Source organism: Geotrypetes seraphini, chromosome 4, assembly GCF_902459505.1.
Source record: "Geotrypetes seraphini chromosome 4, aGeoSer1.1, whole genome shotgun sequence".
Taxonomy (NCBI): domain Eukaryota; kingdom Metazoa; phylum Chordata; class Amphibia; order Gymnophiona; family Dermophiidae; genus Geotrypetes; species Geotrypetes seraphini.
Window position 1 is genome coordinate 212,752,154 of NC_047087.1, and position 22,428 is coordinate 212,774,581.

At 40.5% G+C, this 22,428-nt stretch overlaps 1 protein-coding gene across 1 annotated transcript in view; it reads right to left on the reverse strand.

Moving 5' to 3' along the window:
• CHAT (choline O-acetyltransferase) overlaps positions 1-22,428 on the reverse strand; it is a 153,542-nt gene that overhangs the window by 36,441 nt on the left and 94,673 nt on the right. Inside the window, exons 8-12 of the mRNA XM_033943571.1 lie at positions 10,065-10,234; positions 6,311-6,411; positions 3,962-4,090; positions 2,932-3,054; positions 288-429 (exon numbers count right to left, since the gene is read on the reverse strand). Of these exons, the coding sequence (XP_033799462.1) occupies positions 288-429; positions 2,932-3,054; positions 3,962-4,090; positions 6,311-6,411; positions 10,065-10,234 (665 nt within the window). The remainder of the gene's footprint in view (positions 1-287; positions 430-2,931; positions 3,055-3,961; positions 4,091-6,310; positions 6,412-10,064; positions 10,235-22,428) is intronic.

Below are 22,428 nucleotides of genomic sequence, written 5' to 3' on the forward strand. Positions count from 1 at the left end.
TATCACCTAAATAAAATTGAACTGGTATTTTCTTCATAGGCCTCAATTCCAAGTCAGGGTGTGGTACAGAAGAAAGATTCTGACATTTGGATTGAAAGGTTTGAGGAGCTCTATAATTACAGATAAGCAATTACATTACATTTGAATCTTTCCATGTTACTAATACTTTTTTTTTTCCTGCAGCTTTTTTAGAACGTATGGATGGTCATAGGTTTAGTTGCATGTTCCTTATCATTCCTGCTATTGTAATTTGAAAAAAGTTGCATAATCACGAGACAATAACATACTGGTATTGTAGATTTTCCATCAATCATTGCCTTTACAAAAGCTAAAGCTTCAGGAGTTGCAGATCGAATATTATCTACCCTTCCTTCTTGGAATCGACGAATAGAAGCACTTTCATATGTTGGCACAATTTTTTTGTGGCATCTGTAACAAATAAGATATAAATGTTTTCAAAGAGATTTAAGCATGAAATGAAATGTCAGTTTATGTTTTTTTATGGTGCTTGTTCTTGTTTCATTGTTTTATGAGGCTTTTTTCCCCATCATCCGTTCTTAATAACATTGGGCTCCTTTTACTAAGCAGACTAGAGGGTTTTAGTGTGGGCCGGGGAGATAAATGCTCCAATGCTCATAGAATTCCAATAAATGTAAGAGCATTTACCTTGTTGGCCTGTACTACAAACACCTCTAGCGGGACCAGGACGTGACATCAGAAGGGAGCCCAGGCCAGAGCAAGCAGAAGGTGGAAGATGCTGCTCGCACCGTCGAATATTTCAAGAGGTGTACAGGAGCGGGGAAGTGGGAGGTGCCCAAGTGGCAGGGAAGAGCGGGGTGGTGCACCCTCGCTATGCCAGTGCTACTGACTAGTGCAACGCTAAGCGTGATGCTATAAAAATTAGGTGCCATTATAGAATCACATGTAGTGCTAACCATTCTAACATTTATGCACACTCTATTTATGCCAGTGTTTCTTTGGCTTAAATGCCGGCACCTAATTCCAAAACACACCAATGCGATGAACTAAAAGGTGTCTACCTCTAACAATGTACATTTTTAACTACCCGCTTTGCACTAGCTACCTAAATGTTGTAGAACCACTTCCACCAAGTTAGGCACATTATTTTCAATTAACTCCACTTAGCAGTGGCGTAAAAGGGGGGTAAGGGGCATACTGCTCCGGGCATCATCTTGGTAGGGGTGCCGGCACACCTCTTCCCCCCATGCCATGCTCACGTCCGTCCCCCCACCCCCGTATCTCTTTAAATCTTCTCCAGTGTGAGCAGGCCTGGCTCTGTTCCGAAATCACTTCCAGGTTATGGGGGCCAGGAAGTGAAATCAGAGGGAAAGCCAATGCTGGCATGAGCAGCAGGCAGGAGATGCTGCTCGCGCTGGTGAAGATTTAAAGAGATATGGGGGAAGGGAGAGTGTGAGTGTAGCATGGGAGGGGGGAGGGGGAAGGGGGCGTCACCACTCCGGGTACCTCCAACCCTCGTTCTGCAGCTATGGAATACTCTACCCTCCCATCTTAGAGAAGGACAAAAGCTCGGTCGTTTTAAGAGCAGCTTAGTCTTTTTTTATTTAAAGATGCTTTTCAAACTTAAGTATCAAATGTATGATATTTCTTTTTAAAGAAGTATACAACTCAGGAGACATCAGAGATTCACCCTGTTAATCCTTTATGTGCATCCTTAGACCGCTTTCTTTACTATAACCATTGTAGTTCAACCCTTTTACCTGTTGTATCATGTTGGTCCTTGCATGGTTTGAGATGTATTCTTATTTTATAATAATGTACCCCATTTTAAAGTGTACATTGCTTAGAAGTATTATAAGCCAGTGAGTCCCAACCTTGTCCTGGAGGACCATCAGGCCAGTCGGGTTTTCAGGATAGAAACATAGAAACATAGAAGTTGACGGCAGATAAGGGCCATAGCCTATCAGGCCTGCCCACTCTACTGACCCACCCCCAAGTCTACTATCCTAGGGATCCCACTCCCTTGGCTTAACCCTCTAAGGGATCCCACATTGGCATCCCATTTGCTCTTAAATTCTTGCACGCTGTTTGCCTCGATCACCTGCACCGGGAGCTCGTTCCAAGGATCAACCACTGGTGTCGTCAGGATAGCCCTAATGAATATGCATGGAACAAATTTGCATGCCTGGCACCTCCATTATATGCAGATCTCTCTCATGCACATTCATTAAGGCTATCCTGAAAACCCGACTTGCCTAGTGGTCCTCCAGGACAGGGTTGGGAACCACTGTTTTAAGCGATATAATCAAATTTTAAATAAACCTAAAACCTGAAACCCACATCACTGTCACTTAGTGCCCATTATCTGGTGTTGAGTGCCAATTATCGGCATTGATTTAGCCCATTACTTAATTAGGTTAGGCACCTAGATCGGATGGATGCACCAATGTAGGCACCTAACTTTATAGAATTTGGGGATTAGTACACAGTAATGCAGACCTGCTGATTGCTGCAGAAATACCTACTCTTAGGCCCCAGACACGCCCTCTCAGTAGTAAAATAGAAATATAGAAACAAGATGGCAGATAAAGGCCAAATGGCCCATCTAGTCTGCCCATCCGCAGTAACCATTAGCTCTTTCTCTCTCTGAGAGATTCCACACGCCTGTAGCACATGGGCGGTATGCACACATTTGGAACTCAATACCGGATACCTGGCCTCGTTCCATGGTAAGCCCTTTTAGCCTGTGGTAAACACCCGTTAGTACTTACCACAGCTTTGCAAAAGGACCTCTAAATCAGGTTCCTGAGGTGCTTAACAGCAATGCATAAATAAAAATCTAGCTCCGTAACAAAAGCAAAGGGCCTGATATTCATCCCGTGGCCAGTATGTTTTAGGCATGTTACTGAAAGCAGCCCTGTCTTTAATGCAATGAAGGACACGACCTCTTACCTGTAAAATGTAAGCTGAAGTGCTACTTGAACATAAGCATCTGGGCTCATATTTTGTTTCTTGACAAACTCTTTCCCATAGTTCTTGAATTTGTAAGCAGCAAAGTCAAGATTGTTTACTATCCTAAAATAACAATGAAAGAAATACAATTTTAAACTGTCGATTTTCTAAGGGACAAAACAAAACATTTTCCTAGGTAGAATCAGGACTGAAATCTGATACTATCCCCCCCCTTTTTACTAAACCACAATAGCGGTTACTAGCGCAGGGAGCTGCGCTGAATGCTCTGCACAGCTCCTGATGCTCATAGAGTTCCTATCAGCGTCGGGAGCAGCGTGGAGCATTCAGCGCAGCTCCCTGCGCTAATAACTGTTATCACGGTTTAGTAAAAAGGGGGGTGGGGGTGGGGGTATGAGACTTCATTCACAGCTACTTGGGAAGTTTGGTTAAAAAAAAATCTTTCTGGTCAATATTTTACCTATGGTGACCAGCATTTTTAAAAATGCTGTCACAGAGAGAATTAACCCAGGGGCTAATTCAAAATGTGCTAGCTGCCAGTTCTTATGCGAGTCCTGGCTAATATTTGTGAGTTTTGTGAAACTGCTGCTAGGGGGTCACACTTTGAAGCTGGACCCATGATGGGGAGGAGCAAGTGAGCATTGCTCTTATCCGTTGGACCACCTAGATTACCAGGGAGATCCCAGTAGACCTGGTGGGGTCTACAGGGATTGGGATGTGGGGGCTTGGGCTGGACTGGGCCAATTATTTGCTTTGGGGGAAGAGGGAAGGAAATAGGGGGACTGTGGTGGGGGTGGGGTTACCTGATTCTTTTCTTGCTGCTATCTGGAAGTTAACTGGCACCAGCCAATGTTTAGACCGATGCCCAGTTAACTCAATGACTAAAGTTAGGACCTTTTGTTGCAACTGTGAAAAGCAGTTTAATTGAAATTAAAATATAATTCACCATTTCTTTTTTCTTAGCATGGAAGATATCTATAAGGTGAAAAAAGAACAAACAATCCATCCAAACCTTTGAAGCTTTTCTGCAGATGAAGCTAAATGTCCTTGAATTTCGGGAGAACACTTCCAACGCAGTCTTCTTGGAGCAGGAAGTTCGCTTACCGAATCAGCTCTCACTAGCTTTTTAGGGCTTCCTTTCCTATAATTTTTTTCAGAAGAAAGCAAATTAAGAGCTCCTTAAAATAAACTGTGGTAGAGCTTCTTATCGTAGGCCAGCGAGGTAAATGCTGTGACGCTCACTCAATTCCTATGAGCATTTACCTCACCAGCCCACGATAACATAAGAATAGCCTTACTGGATTAGACCAATGGTCCATCTAGCTCAGTAGCCCTTCCTCACGGTGGCCCATCTAGATCACTAGTACCTGGCAAAACCCCCAAAAGTAGCAATATTCCATGCTACTGACCCCAATAATCCATCCTCATGGTGGCCAATTCAGGTCAATATTACCTAGCAAAAGCCCAAATAGTAGCAACATTCTGTGCTACTGATCCAGGGCAAGCAGTAGCTTTCCCCATGGCTGTCTCAATAACCTTTCTTAAAACCAGCAACATTAACCACTGCCTCTGACAATGCATTCCAGAGCTTAACTATTTTCTGAGTATAAAAATATTTCCTCCTACTGGTTTTAAAAGTATCGTCCTATAACTTCATTGTGTGTCTCCTAGTCTTTGTAATTCTTGATAGAGTAAAAAAATCGACATACTTGTACCCTTTCTACACTACTCAGGAACTTGTAGACTTCAATCATATCTCCCCTCAGCCATCTCTTTTCCAAGCTGAAGAGCCCTAACCTTTTTAGTCTTTCCTCATACGAGAGGAGTTCCATCCCTTTTATCATCTTGATCGCTCCCCCTAGGCACATAAGTACACTGGCCCCCTGGTCTGCCCCCATTTACCAGTTTTTTAATTTGCTTCTTTATTTCCTTTTTTTCTTTTATTTTAAAATTCAAAATAAACAACAAATATTACCATACCAGTACCAGTGTACAGTTTTTCTGCTATGAAACCCCCTCCAACATCTCTGAACAAATCCCCCCTTCCTTCCTTTCCCGCCTACTTGCCCAGGACTTACTCTAAACCCTTTCCGCATGGATCCAGCTCACCCCATGTATCCTGCAGACCTCAGCGGGATCCATGAGGTCGGTGGGAGTTGAAAAATGAGGATCCTTGCAGACCCCATGCCACGGCTGTTTCTTTTAGTTCTGTGGGGTCTGTGGGATCCTTGTTTTTACCTTCTACCCTTGATGGCTTCTTTTCTGTCTGTGGTTCAGATTGCTGGTGCTGAATACTGCATAAAATGCCTGCTGTCTCACCCAAGATCTGTGATTCACATATCCCAAAGCTGAATAAGTATTTTATACAGCAACCCTGTGTACTGTTATATTATCGATCGTACTCTCCAAAAACAGTACTTCAAAGCATATTTATTATAATTTTTAACTTATTCATTAGTCTTCAGAAGTGCCATTATTAGCCGAATGATTTGAGTGGCTAAAATACTATAAGGCAGGGGTGTCCAACCTGTGGCCTGAATGCCGCATGTGGCCCCGTGAAGTATTTTGTGCGGCCCCGGTCGAGGGTGATGCAGTGTTTTCCTCTGCTGCCCCTGGGTGTTTACCATCTTGCCGGCTCCCTCCTCTGTCTTGCTGCAGCATTTGTGCATTTGTGCGGCCCCAGAAACATTTTTTTTTCGGCCAATGCGGCCCAGGGAAGCCAAAAGGTTGGACACCCCTACTATAAGGCAATAGCCTCTTCATTAGACCAGTTATTTTGTATAAAGTGCTTTAGTGCTTTAATACTTTCAATACTTCAGTAAATATATAGATGATTAATCTGAAAAAACTTTCAACTTATCTTTTGTCTTTTTCTGAGTTTTCCTTTGTCAATAAATATCAGGAAGGAACCTGTCATTCTGACATGTTTCGCCCAAAGGCTGTATCAAGAAAAAGTCCCCCCTTCTATTTTAGCTCCACACCATCCCGATCATTAGTGATTTTGAGACATGAATTTCCAATAAATAAATACGCTAACAAGATTGGGCAGCAGTAGAAAGGGGGTTTGTTTAATATCTCCAAGATGAGGTTGATGATCATTTTCTTCACATATTTTCATTATATAGGATGCAGAAAATATATTTTCACTGTAATTTTTTGAAGTTCTGAGTTAGTGGGTTTTGAGTCTCATATGGTTAACATCTGATGAATCACTGACTGACCGTGTCATCAATTAGATATCAGTTTTCCTCATTCCATCCTGCCTCTTTTGTGAACATATATTCATTTTCTACAACATGGTGAAAAGAGCTTAGTAGGTAAATATATGGATGCTCTTTTCTAATCACGAATAATGACTCACATGTATTTGAGCAGGTGTTCAGTACACTGTACAAGGACGATCCCATCAAAAGGGGAATGTTCACATACTGTACCGCAGACTCCATCTCTTCCCACAATAAACTAACGGGAAAAAAAATCACATTGAAAACTGACAATAATTTAGTGCACTTCATCAGAAGAATGTTATTTCTCAGAATGCACTTTTTAAGAACTACACAACTGACAACAACTCTTTGTGGATATTCTGGTAAGCTGTTAAATCCTTCTATAAAACTGTGTATCTCAAACTGTGTGTCACGGCACAACAGTGTGCCCTGAAGAGATTCCTTTTTTTTTAAATATTCTATATTCATTTTCAAAATTACATTAAGTGTTAAATATATTCATTCAGATTAACATTAACTACATCACTTACAAACAATCATTTATATATTACATAAAAACATATCCCTTCCCTTTTCCCACCCCACCCACCCTTATATTCCATTATCATATAAAACATGTACCCCTTAAATCGATAAGTATAAGGGAAACAATTTCAAATTAATCTTTACAATACTTTGTTAATGGTTTCCACACATCCTGAAACTTCTTAAAGTATCCCCGTTGCAATGCAATAAACCTTTCCATTTTATAAATATGGCATAAAGAGTTCCACCAGAAGTTATCATTTAATCTCCTCCAATCCTTCCAATTATATGTAATTTGCTGAATGGCAACACCGGTCATTATACGTAGTAATTTATTATTATTCGCAGAAATCTGACTCTTTGCTCTCATTTCCATACCAAATATCACAGTATCATAGGATAATGCCACTGGGTTATTAATTTGGTCCCAAATTGATTTCCAAAAATTCATAATAAATGGCCAATGAAACAGTAAATGATCTAAAGTTTCTGCTTCCAGATGACAATGCCAACATCTATTAGACAAAGAACTATCTAATTTTTGTACCCTAACAGGGGGCTCCGAAGAGATTCCGAGTGTGCCACAAGAGATTCTACAATTTTACTTTATTTTTAAAAATTCCCTTCATAAGTATATACTAGAATAGATGACATCGAATACGCAAGAGTCTGTCAATGTTATGAGTGTCTGTGTGTGTAAGGATACAACTACCCAGAAAAGCATCATTCTTTCACTTGATTGGTCCTTGAAAACTAGTGGCAAATAATTTTAGTTTTATTTAAATTTTTTATGCAGTAGTTATCCTAACATGAGCAACAAAGCAATCAAGGCTTTGTTACCATTTGGATCTTCTTATTTTTGCAAACTTGGGTTTTCAGTTCTGACAGAAATTAAATTGAAAAGAGAGAATGACTGAAGATGGTGGATGAAGAAATGTGTGTTGACTTGTCGACTGTTGAGCCATGTTTGAGGTAATTTGCAGTCAAAAACAAGCACATCCATCGCATTGATTAGCAATTCTATTCTATCTACTTTAGGTTTACCGTTGTTACAATTACCCATCCATAGCTTAAAGAACTTAAAAACATTTGCTCTGTTTAGTGTGCCACGAAAAACATTTGCTCCGTTTAGTGTGCCAGAGCTAAAAAAGTATGAGAGAAACTACCGTAAAAGAAGCCTACAGTTAGGCACCTATATCGGAGTGCCTAGTTTAATTTTTTTAATTGGCTTAATCAGCACTGATAATTGAAACCACCATTAACAACCAATTTTAAAACTATAAAAAAATGTATTTGCCGGTAGGCACCTTACTCAACAGGTGCCTACCACCAGTAGGCATCTATACCAAGGTGCCTACCAACACCTACATGCATTTTATTGAACATAGAAGACCTGTAAATTTAGGGAGTTGTTTGCTTTATTTTCTACAGTTTATGTATGACGTAGATGATGTTTCAATGTAAGCTTTGTTTTTAAAGTTATTATGGATGGTTTTATTGTGAGCTGCCTAGGTTTTAGGTAGATAATAAATATTTAAAATAAATAAAAAAATATCCCCCTTTTGAAAAACCATAATGTAGTTTTTAGCGCTGGCCGTGGTAGTAACAACTCCAATGTGAATATATTACAAAGTGCTTTATTGCTTTTTATTTGGCCATATATATTTTTTTTTAATATGTAAATCTACATGTTTTCATAAATATAAATTGGTCCTCTTTTTAAATTTCCTTGGGTAATATAATTTCTTTGGTAATACAATTGTCTTGAGTTTTCCTTTTATTGGCATTTTATGAGATTTCTCTTTATGTTCAATTTTTAATTCATGTTCACGTGTGTTATATTATTAAAATTGCTTGGTTTTAATGCATGTATTTATGTTTGTAGACTCCTGAAGAAGGCCATTTGGCCCGAAACATACGCATGTCGAGTCCATATTTATTGAATTAAAGAATAAAGAATTTTGTGAAATATCCAGAGTCCACCAGTCTTTGTTTGGACTTATCCACTCCATCGTGTCTTTCAAAATCTCTGGAAAATCTATCAACCAGGTAGAAAGCAGAGGGCCAAGGGAGGGATGAAATTGATTACTGATAAGGAGGATAGAGTTCATTAAGTAAAATTGAGAGCGTCCATGTTTTCCATAGCTGGAGTAAAACTTTGGAACCTTGAGACTATGTATAGCTTATTTGACCTTTAAGAAAGTGTTGAAAACTCAATTATTTGTGGATGCTTTCATGTAATACACGATGAGAGGACATTGATCTCGATATGGCTATCTTCTAATAATAAGATTATGAGAGATGTAAAAAAAAAGGGAGAATTTTGATTTTGATATAGTAATTTTATAACATCATGTTAATGAGAAATGTAAAGCATTATTATTATTGTTATAATCTGAGCTATATGGACCGTATTTTTTGGTCCATGAGATGCACTTTTTCCACCCCCAAAAAGAGGGTGGAAAAGTAGGTGCGTCTTATGGAGCGAAGATGACCCCCCCCCTCCCGGTACCCTTTAATAACACGACCCGCCTGTCGGCCTTTCCTTTTAAAACACCCTTGCCCGCCTACAGTACCTTTTTAAATGACCCCTGAAGCCTGGTGGTCTAGCAGTGTATGGGTCGGCAGGAGCATGCTGTCTGCGCTGCTGCTTGGGCCCACCCCACTTTCTGAATGGCTGCGTCAGTTCTTGCTGTGTTTTAAAAGGAAGGGTGGGTGGGGTGTTTTAAGAGGAAGGGCTGGCGGGCGGAGGTTTTTTAAAAGAAAGGGCGGGCGGGCAATGCTATTAAAGGGTACTGGGAGGAGTGGGGGAGAGAGGAGGATTGTTAGTCAACTGGGACGGATCCCTTCTGTCCCAGCCTACCACTAGACTACCAGAAGTGAGTGGGGTGGCAGGTTACAGGTCAGGGAAGGGGGATAGGGTGCAGAGCCTGGCAGGGAAGGGGGTACAGGGTGCAGAGTCTGGCAGGGAGGGGGGACAGGGTACAGAGCCTGGCAAGGAGTGTGGGGTTTGGTACACAGCCTGGCAGGGAGTGAGGGAGGCTGGGTGCACAATTTGGTTCAGAATTTTTTTTTCTTGTTTTCCTACTCTAAATCTAGGGTGCGTCTTATGGTCCAGTGCATTTTATGGAGCGAAAAACACGGTATGTATGTTCTTATATAAACCTCTTAGACTTAAGCAGTCTATAAATAAATACATAAATAAGTCTAAAGTCAGCTATTTTTTGCTCATGGGAGCCACTACAGAAAGGTCCTTTTTAAAAAATAGAAATTAATGTTCCTCAGATGTACACACTTTGCATTGGTTCCATATAAGTTTTGATTCTGCAGTCTTAATTATAAGGTATTATGGTGCATGTTTACCTGCATAGGTTTATCATACCAACGATTTCCACCATTTTTATCATAACCTCCTCCGTGTAGGAGCTGTAGAGCCATATTGGAATGACTGAGTTCTTCTCCAGTTGGACTATCCAGACACACAAGACACATGCATCGCTCAATCATATCTAGGGAGTCTCGATTGGTAGAGTCTGTAAAGATATATCAAAAGATGTACAAGACTTACTGATACGTCAGCTATATTAAAGCTACTTTGGATAATATTTAAAAGAAATATCACCTCATATTCAGCCAGTGGCAGTCAGCACTTTGCCCTCTGCTAGTGTTAAACCCAGATATTCAATTTCCAGTGACCAGCATTGAATATTTGCGTTTTTCAATGCCAGCTAGTACATGGCCAGTTAACATAATATTCAGACTTAACCAGCCATGGCTTAGTGGGCAAAGACAGGCCTTATTTGCCTGCTGAAGTTCTGACTTTCAGGACTTAAATGGTCACGCCCCAGAACAACCCTAACATTGAGGGCATTTTTTTTTTTTTTTTTACACTAACATCATTTTCAGCAGTGATAACCAATTAAATGCTGTTGAAAATGTCTGGTTAGCCACCAAGATGCAAGTCAACGGTCGGAAGTCATTTCTGGCCAGTTAACTCGCTCTGAATATCAGCCAGTAAATGTCCCTTGGCAGTCAGGGAATAGACATATATTTTTTTATATCTGTATATATAAAAAAATATTGGTAATTGAAAGAGCTGAGGGGCCCAATGTTGTTTGTAGAAAAAGGAGTAGGAATAAGCAAGTCTAAACTAAATGGATAATGCTGGTGAGGGGACTGCCCTATTCATATATTCAATACCACTACCTATATGGATAGCGACATTTAATATACATATTGATATAAGAACTGACACTTTTAATGCTATCACTGTACTGGCTGAATATCTGGAGCAGGGGTGCCCAACACGTCGATCGCGATCGACAGGTCGCTCGCTCAGGCGACCCCAGTCGATCGCAGAGCGGGTTCCCTTCTTCCCTTCTCTTTTTTCCCCTCCTGACTGGCCTGCTCCTGAATTCTGCTGCTGCCTCCGCTGCTCAACATTTAAAAAAAAAAAAAACCGGCTTGGAGAATTTATGCTCCGGGGGCTAACGTGTGTTTGTACCGGCTTCCCTTCTCTTCCCTCTGAAACCGGAAGTTATGTCCGGGGGGGGGGGGGGGGAGAGAAGGGAAGCCGGCACGCACATGTTAGAGCCCCATTCGCGGGCTAAAGCAGGAGACAGTTCAGTGAAGCTTGTGATTAGCTCTTCTTGCTGCTAGGTCCTGCCTACTTTCTGTTTCCTCAAAGGCAGGACCCGGCAGCATTTCTCCCAATAGGTCGATCTTGGGCCTATCAGCCTTCCTCTCCCCGATGTCAATTCTGCCGTCGGAGAGGAAGTTCTGGCCAGCGGAACTTCCTCTCCGATGGCAAAATTGACGTCGGAGAGAGGAATGCTGGTGCGCCCGAAGCAAGGAGAGCTTGGCCGGCGGCGGGCGGCTTTGGGGGCCTGTTATCCGATGGCAGCGGCAGTGGCAGTGGCTTGGGGGAGGGCAGGGAGGGAGAAAGGGCAGGCAGGGAGACAGAAGGAAAGAAGAGAAACAGAAAAAAAGAAAGGGGGCATGAAGAGAGAAAGAAAGAGAGGGCAGGGAGAGAAGAAGAAAACGTTAGGGGGGGGGGGAATGAGGTCAGGAGGAGAGGAAGCATACAGGCTAAAAGAAGGGAAGAAAGATTGGATGCACAGTCAGAAGAAGAAAGTGCAACCAGAGACTCATGAAATCACCAGACAAGGTAGGAAAAATGATTTTATTTTAAATTTAGTGATCAAAATGTGTCTGAATTTATATCTGCTGTCTATATTTTACAATATGGTCCCCTTTTACTAAACCGCAATAGCGTTTTTTAGCGCAGGGAGCCTATGAGCGTCGAAAGCAGCGCTGGGCATTCAGCGCAGCTCCCTGCGCTAAAAACTGCTATCGTGGTTTAGTAAAAAGGGAGAGGGTGGGTATTTGTCTATTTTTGTATGGTTGTTACTGAGGTGACAGTGCATAGAGTCATCTGCTTTGACCTCTTTGAAAAAATCCCCGGAATAGGAATGATAATTAACATTTTCTATGTGTACAGTGTGCATTGTGTTTTTTTTTAATTTTATTGTTGGTAGATCATTTTGACTTGGTCATTTTAAAAGTAGCTTGCAAGCCCAAAAAGTGTGGGCACCCCTGATCTGGAGTATTGGTTTTATTTGAAAGTTTGAAGAGAAACATGTGATTAATGGACTATGCTAAAAGGCTGGCCGATATTCATTTGGCAGTGCTCTGTGTTTTAATGTCCTCTGCCACCTGTATTCCTGACACTGGCATTGAATATCCAGTTGTAAGATGGCTGCTACAGCTTATGCAGTTAAGTGTAATATTCAGTCCTTAACCACATAAGATAAACTGCATAAGATAGGACTGTTTTTTATGTAGCCCAATTTATGTGTTGAAGGGCTGAAATTCAGCACTTAACTGAATAAGTGCTGACTCCATCCCTGGAACACCCACAAGGTAGCTGGGTTGGGCGTAGTTGCTAGCCACGGTATATTTGCAGTTAGCCCCCAACAAATGATTTAAAAGGCTAGAAGCCTCTCTGGGAATATTACACAATAATATTCTAAATACAAAGTGTTAAGTTACACTGTTGTAAAATCGCTATGTTTAGTCACCCTGCTAATATTCAATATTTAAAAATACATCTTAAATTATATACTTGTGTATATCTGTGAAAATATTAGTAGAAATCCTTGAATCATGAAAAATGTGGATTACTATTGCTAAAATGTCTCACCTATCCATAAAGAGCCTTATGTGAATGTAAAACCTATGAAACCATTATCTAATTTATAAAATATGTATATATCTCATTAAAATTTTCAAAAAACACATTATTTATTAATATGTTTTCAAGGGGTCCTTTTACTAAGGCGCGCTAACCAATTTAGAATGCGCTTAATGTTTACGCACTCATAGAATATAATAGGCGGGTTAGCATTTAGCTCGTGCTAAATCGGTTAGCACGCCTTAGTAAAAGGACCCCTACATTTTTAATTATGAGTTTCCAAATCACATCCATAAATATGTCATATTACTTCCCTGCAAACCTAACCTTATCTAGCCGCCCTTTTACAAAACCATAGTGCGGTTTTTAGCACCGCCACGGCGGTAAGAGCTCCGACACTCATAGGAATTCTTTGAGCATCCGAGCCATTACCGTCGCAACCGGTGCTAAAAACCATGCTATGGTTTTGTAAAAGGGGGGGGGGGGGGATGAAGATTTGTTTGATTTATATAAAGAGATACATTTAAAGCACATATTAAATTAAATTTAAAAAAAACATACCTCAATGATAATAATATAAAAGAAATTGGAAAGTGTCTCATATATACCTCCCCCTTTTACAAAACTGCTATAGCGTTTTTTAGCGCAGGCCAGCCTGCTGAATGCTATGTGTACTCTATCAGTGTCAGGAGCAGCACACAGCATTCGGCGTGCTGGCCTGTGGTAAAGAAACGCTAGTGTGGTTTTGTAAATTGCGGGGGTGGGATAATTATTGCCTGTGAAAAGGTATCATGTCAATTTATGAGGGTAAGATATCATCAAAGGAAGAAAAAGAAAAGAAGAAAAAGGAAAGAAGAAAGAAGACCAAGCAAGAAAGAAAAAAGAAATGAGAAAGAAAGAAGAAATAATAATAATAATAATAATTTTTTCTTGTATACCGCCATACTGGGAAAGTTCAAGGCGGTTCACAAAAAGTAGAGCTAAAACATACAATGCAGATAAAAGTACAAGCAGATAAAATACATCAGGTTAAAATAAGAAAAAAAAAACCCTATTAAGTTAAAACAAAATGCATTAAGATACCAACCTATCGAATAGTTGTGTCTTTAACAGTTTTCTGAAATCAAGATAGGAAGAAGCCTCTAACAAAATTTTTCCAAGCCATGTATTTAATTTAGCAGCCTGAAATGAGAGAGGTCTCTCAAAGAACTTCTTGTAATGGCAAGATTTTATAGGGGGATATGTAAACAGGTGCACTCTGCGTGTATTGCCTAAGGGGCATAGGGCGCTGTGTAAGAAAATGAGTCTACTGGCCAAAAAATGTATTCTTCAATATTGGACGATCCCTGACCCTCCAAAGTTTTGGCATTGGCGAAACCAGTTGCATCAGTTGGCTATTTGGGAAGCTAGAGATGCTGGAAGGATGAGGAAGCGAAAGATGTTGTTTATGCAAATATGGGATCCATATTTGCAAGCCTTATTTCCTAAAGGTCGTAGTGTGGTTTTAAGATGGGTGTCCTAACTGAGATTGAGGAGGGGTAGAGAGTACCATTGGAAGGGGAAGGGAAGGGAGGGTTTGGGTAGGGAAGGAGAGGGTATTAAATAGATTCAAACATGTAGTCCTATTGAGGTTTGATGGGGGGATGAAGGAGAGTACCTTTGAATGGGGAAGGGAAGGGAGGGTTTGGGGAGGGAAGGTAGAGGGTATAGTGGTCACAGATTCTGGCAGTATAACAGTTAGGGGTTATCCTTGATAAAGCTATCACAGCAAAACATTTTGGTATAACAATCCCTAGCCAGAGACCACATGATAAAGCTAAGTAATTTGCTTATAAATTAATGTTTAAGTTTGAACTAATTTATAAATTAAATACACAAAAGCTAAGAGAAACTAACAAGTTTAAATATAACTGGAATAAATAAATAAGGACCCGATGACGAGTTGACACATAAAGCTTGGAGCAATGAGATTTAATTGAGCTCCAAGTGGTGCCGCCGAGGATCCTGGAAGAACATAGTAAAAAGCTTCAGTATATAAGGATATATAAATGGTAGTTAAGCTTCTTACTACTGTTTAAGGTATCTTTTAGATTGATTACCCTTGTGAAGATTAGTCGATTGTGTATACTACATAATTCATTATTATACTAAGCACCTTGGTGTTGTATGTAATATTGACCACATCACTATGTTCATCATATTGTTATACAAGTTTTAATGTTGTATTTGTTGTTGTTTGCATCAATAAAAATTGTTTGAACTTAGAGTGATTCAAAGAAAAGTGAGGAACAAGATACCCAGGTGACATACCAAAAAATGATTTATAACAAATACAAGAGAATTTAAACAAAATTCTAGATTCTATCGATAACCAATGAAGTTTCTAATAAAAAGGAATAATATGTTCCCATTTTTTAAAATCAAAGATAAGGCGAACAGCAGTATTCTGAATCACCCTCAATTTTTTAAGAATTTTCTTGTAGGCACCTAAATATATAATATTGCAGTAATCAAGAATACTTAAAATTGAAGACTGTACCAATAAATGAAAATAAATTTCATCAAAATATTCCTTAATGGTGCGAAGCTTCCAAAGCACCAAAATACATTTCTTAAACAATAAATCAGTGTGTTGTTCCAGTGTGAGATGTTTGTCCAGAGTCACATCCACTTTTTTTTTATGGATTGTTCTGTATTTTAGTCTAAGCCATTCACATGAATTATTGTTTCTTTAATGTTATCGTTGGGAGTTGCTAGAAAGAATTTAGTTTTTTCCGCATTTAATTTCAATTTAAAAGCAGTCATCCAGAGCTTGATCTGATTTAAAATGGTCACTAACGAATTTATAAACTCAGGTGGATCCAAGATGGCCGCGACCTAGTTGATCGGGTACAAGCCCCCGATTGAAGCGCTTCTTGCTACTTGATTTTCGGCTGGAGACCGTTGTTTCCAGCCTGGACTTACTTGTTTTTGTGGTAAGATGCCGAAGAGGAGAGGCAGGAGTGCTGCTGGCGCCTCGCGGCGCTCCGAGGTGCTGTCCCTCAGCAACATTGAAGAACTTCTTCGGAGGATGCAGGGAGCTGCTCCAGAGAATCCAGTTCCTAGCCCGCTGAGGATCCTGGGTGTTAGTGGGACCGACGGGACTCCTCTTGGGCCAGACATCACCCTTAGCCCAGATGTTAGAGCACCGCCTCCTCCATCACGGTTGGCCAGCTCACCCAGGGGTCAGGAAACCCTGGAAGAAGGGGTATTACTTTCCCCAGAGGCAGACAATTTAACTTCGGGGAGTCTGGAAATGGAGATCCCGGTTCGGGTAACCTCCAAGGAAGACTCTGTGGGGTTCATAACAGCTGGAGGAGGACTGAACCAGAAGGAACAGAAACCAGAACATCCAAAGGAAGGTGAGAGACTCTGTACTACATTACAAGCTACTTTTTGGGATAGACCTGCTGAGGTGACCTTAGAAGCCCTATGGGATCTGGTAGCAAATTTTGCGAAGTTAATTAGTCCCAATTTCCAACAGATTGAAAATAAACTTATCCACCATTCAGAAGAATTAGGAAAATTAAAATTGGATATGACTTCTTCTAATAATTTACTTCAAAAGACTCAGCAGGATATGGTTTCAATAAAATAACTTCAGGAAACTATAATTAAAGACAACTTGAATCTTAGAAGAAAATTGGAGTCATTAGAGAATCTGGCATGTAGCAATAACTTGAGATTGATAAACTTTCCAAGGATAACTATGGTAACTCCTAGAGACATGCTTAAGAGATATTTATTAGAAATTTTGGAAGTACCAGAAGGTAATTTTCCACCATTTGCTCAAGTTTATTATCTTCCAAGTAAAACTATGCATCAACAGCAACCTGAGCCTACTGAACGACAACTATTGAATATTACTGAGATATTGGAGAAGTCAGACAAGGAAGTGGTAACACCTGCAACATTAGTAGCTACTTTGGCTCTCTCTATTGATAAATCTTGGTTACTGAGACTATTTCTAAAGAATAAACAAAAGGAATTTCTTGGTTGTAAAATTCAAATGTTCCCTGATGTTACAAGGGAAACACAAAAATGTAGACGTGATTTCCTTCTTTTGAAACCGGGGGCCCTTTCATTAGGGGCTACATTTTATTTGAGACACCCCTGTAAGTGCATTGTCCGTTACCATTCAATTAAATATGTATTCTTTGAACCCCAACATCTGACCAATTTTCTGGTGATGTCCTGTCTGGCAAGGAAAAAAATTCAAGGTTGAGCTCTAAAAAGAAAATAGTAACTTCTTTCCCGATTTATAGGAACAGCATTACTTAGATTGTTTTCTTTATGTTTTCTCACAATTAATTCTTAGATCCAATGAGGACTTGAGCTAATTTTACCATAATAGTTTCTTTTGTAAACTGCTTAACATTGTTAAGTGTGGACTTATATGATTATAATATGTTGTGGTTAAATTTGCTTTCTGTACAAGTTTACTTGATATAATATTGAAATCAATAAAAATACTTAAATATAAACTCAGGTGACAGATAGATTATCAGGATAACTATAGTAATGTCATCCGCATACCCCCCAAAAAACAAAAAGAAGAAAAAAAGAAAAAAGAAGCCATGCCGGGTTAGTAAAATCACTTTGAATGTTGGGCAGATTGTTTTCTTTTTCAAGTAGCATAACAAGGCTAGACTTATGGGTCAGTGGTAGTGCTGTATATATACATGTAATTATGTGAAAAGGCTTGGGTTTGATTTGTTTCCCCTTTCTGGTTTGGCCAGTGCCAGTGTTCTTCAAAGTATTGGTCAAAATACTTTAGTAAAAGTAAAAATATATATATATTTTAATACTTAAGTAAAAGTACAGTAAAGAACATATTAAAAATTTACTTAGGTGAAAGTAAAAAAGTTATTGCCTAATATAATATTTTTGAATTAAAAGTAAAAGTACTGTAACTACAATGAATGCAAGCATAGGCAGCGAAATGCTTTTTCAATTGGGGGCTCAAGGGCTCTGCCCTAGCCCCAGCAGTATCCTGTGGCATGACCTCTCTCTCCAGCTCCTGACTCCCCCCACCTACTTTCCCCGGTCACTGTAATTTTAAATCTTCTGGCATCCGCCATACAGCGTCAATGAGCAGGCCTGCCTCAGAAGTCTTCATTCTGCAGTGACTTCATTCTGCAGTGTGTGGTGGCTGCCAGAAGATTTAAAATCAAACAAAAATTGCAGACTATGTACACGATGCAGGCAAAAAATTTATTATTCCAAAGTTAAAATGCAGTAATATAAAAACCTTTTTACCAACCAAGAGACCCAACACGGTCCATGTTTCGGACAACACGCCTTCGTCAGGGGTCCATGGTAAATAAGGTATCAAATGTACCACAAAATATGAAGATAACAACAAATGCCTGTATATTAAATCTGCCGAAAACGCTGCCAAAAATGAAGCCACTCAACAGGTTTTTATATTACTGCATTTTAACTTTGGAATAATAAATTTTTTGCCTGCATCGTGTACATAGTCTGCAGTTTTTGTTTGGTTTTCTTGCTCCGGTGTTTTTCCTGCAGATTTGGTTGGATTTCTTTTTGTTTCTTTAGAAGATTTAAAATTACAGCAGCCGGGAGGAGGTGGGTGGGGGAGCAGAGCCATAACTGACTCTGACCACCAGTTTTTGGGGAGGCCACGGTCCTTGTGGCCTCTCCTGTTCTGACTTTATTTGTTCTACATTTCGATTCACTTTACTTTTAGTAAAACTACATTTTTGAAACTGACTGTCATGCATACGGATGTGCTTCTGACTGAGTATGCAGGTTTTGATCAAAGGAATCTCTAAAACACGACTTCCATATAGCAAAGAATACTTCATTATCACTATTGTCATTATCATCTGCATTAGAAGTAGCACTGTCTAATTCATCACTTGCATTTTCATCTTTATCTTCATTATCATTGTCACGCTGTCCAATTACTACGGCTTTCACAAAGTTGAAATCATTGTCTGCTGAGGTTCTAAAAACTTTTCGTCTCATAGCATACTCTTTTTGAATATCTTCAAGAACTGATGGAAGAACATTAAATGTATGGGACCCTTCAGTCTTAAAGCCAGATAAGCAGACTTCCTCTCTAAAGACTCTACCAATCCAGCGGACAGTCACCCCAATGTAAAATTTTCCATGGGATGACCAGCAGTCTGTTGTGATGGAGTCATGTGTCTGTTCACCAAGAATTGCTACCAGCTTCAGCTTCATCTCCATTTCTGGTTGAAAGTGACCTAAATCATCACTGTTTCTGTTTGGCTAGAAACCAGTAACCAGTTCAACAACCACAGGCAACTCCACTGTTCATATAGGCTATATTCACTGAACAGCAAAATTTTACATGAGATGATCCATTGTGCGACAAAGTTTGCAAAAGCAAAATCATGTTTCCAGTTTTGCTGTTTCATCTGGTTTACTGAGGAATCATTTATATCTTGATTCCATTCAGTGCTGCATAGGTCTATTCTGGTGACCCTGGTTTTTGCGGACATTAGCATCTCAGGTAGTGCTGGCAGGGGTAATTGTCAGTCCTGCAGAGTCTGGATGCTAGTTTTTGAAGGGAACTTTATCCTGGAGTAAACCAAAAAAGCCCTACAAAGTCTACCTTCGAAAAAGGCCAACTAAATGATGCTGGGCATGACAATTCTGTTGGTAAATAAGCTATTTCCTTCTTGATTTCTTGGCTGACATTACGCTTTTACTTGTAGGTCCAAAATGCCTACTAGAAATAGTTGGACTAAGGCTGAATAATCTTTTAATAAAACAAACTATATTAGAGATCCCTCAACAGAGTTGAGTTGGAGGCATGTATTACAGTTGAAGTGGATGGCTGGTAGTGTTATTTTATTTGTGCTTGATATTCACCATGTAGCAATTTGGTTAGCTATTCAAATTGATTGAATGCTTTCTATAAATAGACATGTTAACAAGTATTCTCTGTGCTAGGTTATTTGACTAGAAAGTATGCTTACAATGCATAGCACAGCAGGTATGCAGGAAGCACATCAATGAGTAATCAAATCACTTTGATAAGAAAGGGAGTTCTAGAGCTTTTACATAGTTCATAATAAAGTATGCAATCTTTATCTTTTGTTGTCTGCTATAACAGTTCTGGAAAACAATAAACTAGCATTGTAGTTTTGGGACAAGGTTTAATTAATTAATTCATTGTAAGTATAATATCGTTGTCTGAAAGAGACAGTAACTCATATGACATAAAAACATAAGAATTGCCATACTTTGACAGATTGAAGGTCCATCAAGCCCAGTATCCTGTTTCTAACAGTTGCTAACCCAGGTCCCAAATACTTAGCTAGATCCCAAGCAGATTTTATGTTGCTTATCCTAGGAATAAGCAGTGGATTTCCCTAAGCCATCTCAATATTGGTCTATGGATTTCTCTTTTAGGAAATTGTCCAAACCTTTTTTACACCCTGCTAAGCTAACTGATTTCACCACATTCTGGGGCAACAAATTCCAGACTTTAGTTACACATTGTGCGAAGACATATTTTCTCTGGTTTGTTTTAAATCTACTACTTAGTAGCTTCATTACATGCCTCCTAGTCCTAGGGCTCCTTTTATTAAGGTGCGCTAGCGGTTTTAGCGTGCACTACATTGCCGTGCGCGCTACACACTAACGCTTCCATAGAGCCGACGTTAGTATTTTCGGTGTAGCGCACCTTATAAATGCTATCGAGTAAAAGGAGCCCCTAGTATTTTTGGAAAGAGTAAACAAGCGATTCACATCTACCCTTTCCTCTCTACTCAGTATTTTATAGACCTCTATCATATCACCCCTTAGCCGTTTCTTCTTCAAGCTGAAGAGCCCTAGCTGCTTTTGGCTCTCCTCTTAGGGAAGTCATCCCATCCTTTTTATCATTTTCATCACCCCTCTCTGTACCTTTTCTAATTCCGTTATATCTATCTGGCTGGCTAATGACCTTGCAGCAAGTCTGAATACTATCATCTAATATAACAAAAGCCTAAGTGCGCATGTGCACTCTTCCCAGCGTGCTTCCATTTTCCGTGTGCTGTAGGTCCCCGCAGGTAGGAGTGCGCATGCGTGCTTCCACGCATATCTCTCTCTCTCTCTCCCAAGGCGGATGTCGGCTTCAGGTGGTGTGGAGGCTGTCAGCCGCAACGGCTCTTGGCGCCTGCAGGCCGCGGCGGCTGTTGGCGGCTGCAGGCCGTGGCGGCTTGAGGCGACTGTCGGTGGAGGGCAGACGCAAGGTAAGGGGTGCTGCTGGATAGGGAAGAGACGGGGGGAGAAAAAGGAAGGGAGGCCTACTACTGGATGGGGGAGCAGGAAAGAGGTGCTGATGGACAGGGGAAGAGACAGGGGGGAAGAAAAAGAAAGGGAGGCCTACTGCTGGACAGGGGGACAGGAAAGAGGTGCTGCTGGACAGGGGGGGAGATAAAAAAAAGGGAGAAGGGCTGCTGCTGGATAAGGGGAGCAGTGAAGGGGTGGTGGTGGACACAGGGAAGGTAAAAGGAAGGGAGAATGGGTGGACAGCCGAGGAAAAAGAAAGACAGAAAGAAATACAGAAATACAGAAAGCGGCTAAGGAGAGAGAGAAAGAAATAAAGACAGACACACACATATATTCTAGCACCCGTTAATGTAACGGGCTATAAAACTAGTAAGAACATAAGCAGTGCCTCTGCTGGGTCAGACCAGAGGTCCATCTTGCCAACAGTCCGCTCACGCGGCGGCCCATCAGGTCCAGGACCTGTATAGTGATCCTCTATCTATACTCTTCTATCCCTTTTTTCTTCAAGAATTCATCCAATCCCTTCTTGAACCTCGATACCGTACCCTGTCCTATCACACCCTCTGGAAGCGCATTCCAGGTGTCCAGCACCCTTTGGGTGAAGAAGAACTTCCTAGCATTGGTTCTGAATCTGTCCCCTCTTAATTTTTCCGTATGCCCTCTCGTTCTTGTAGTTTCTGAAAGTTTGAAGAATCTGTCCCTCTCTACTTTCTCTATGTCTTTCAGAGAGAAACCAAAATTGCTTACTTGTATAACTCCCTTGTTAGCACTCCTAGGTGTCTGCCTGGTATAAGCCCAGGAAAGTTGTGAGAAGGGGCACAAGTTCTTATTAATTTATTTATTGAGAGACAGGACTGGGACCTGGATTTCCCTGGCAGCTGAGGAAGCATGCATCAGACTTTGGGCTAGATTCACTAAGAGCACGGATTGGATCCGATCAGTGAGTGATTGGATCTGATCCATGTCAGGGGGGCTGATTCATGAATCGCCCTCATGCAAATGAGAGCAATCGGAATCACGCCCCCAACCGACTGCACGGATCGCTCTCCAGCGATCCCGACGCATGCACAGACCATCTGTAGATGGTCTGCGCATGCGCTGGCCCTCTGTGTCCGTCAGAGCTGAAAAGAAAACTTTTTTTGTTTTTTATTTTTTCACGAGCCCGTGGTTTTAACCCGCTTTAAACCCGCAGGTTAAAACCACAGGCACACACTGCGGGGAAGG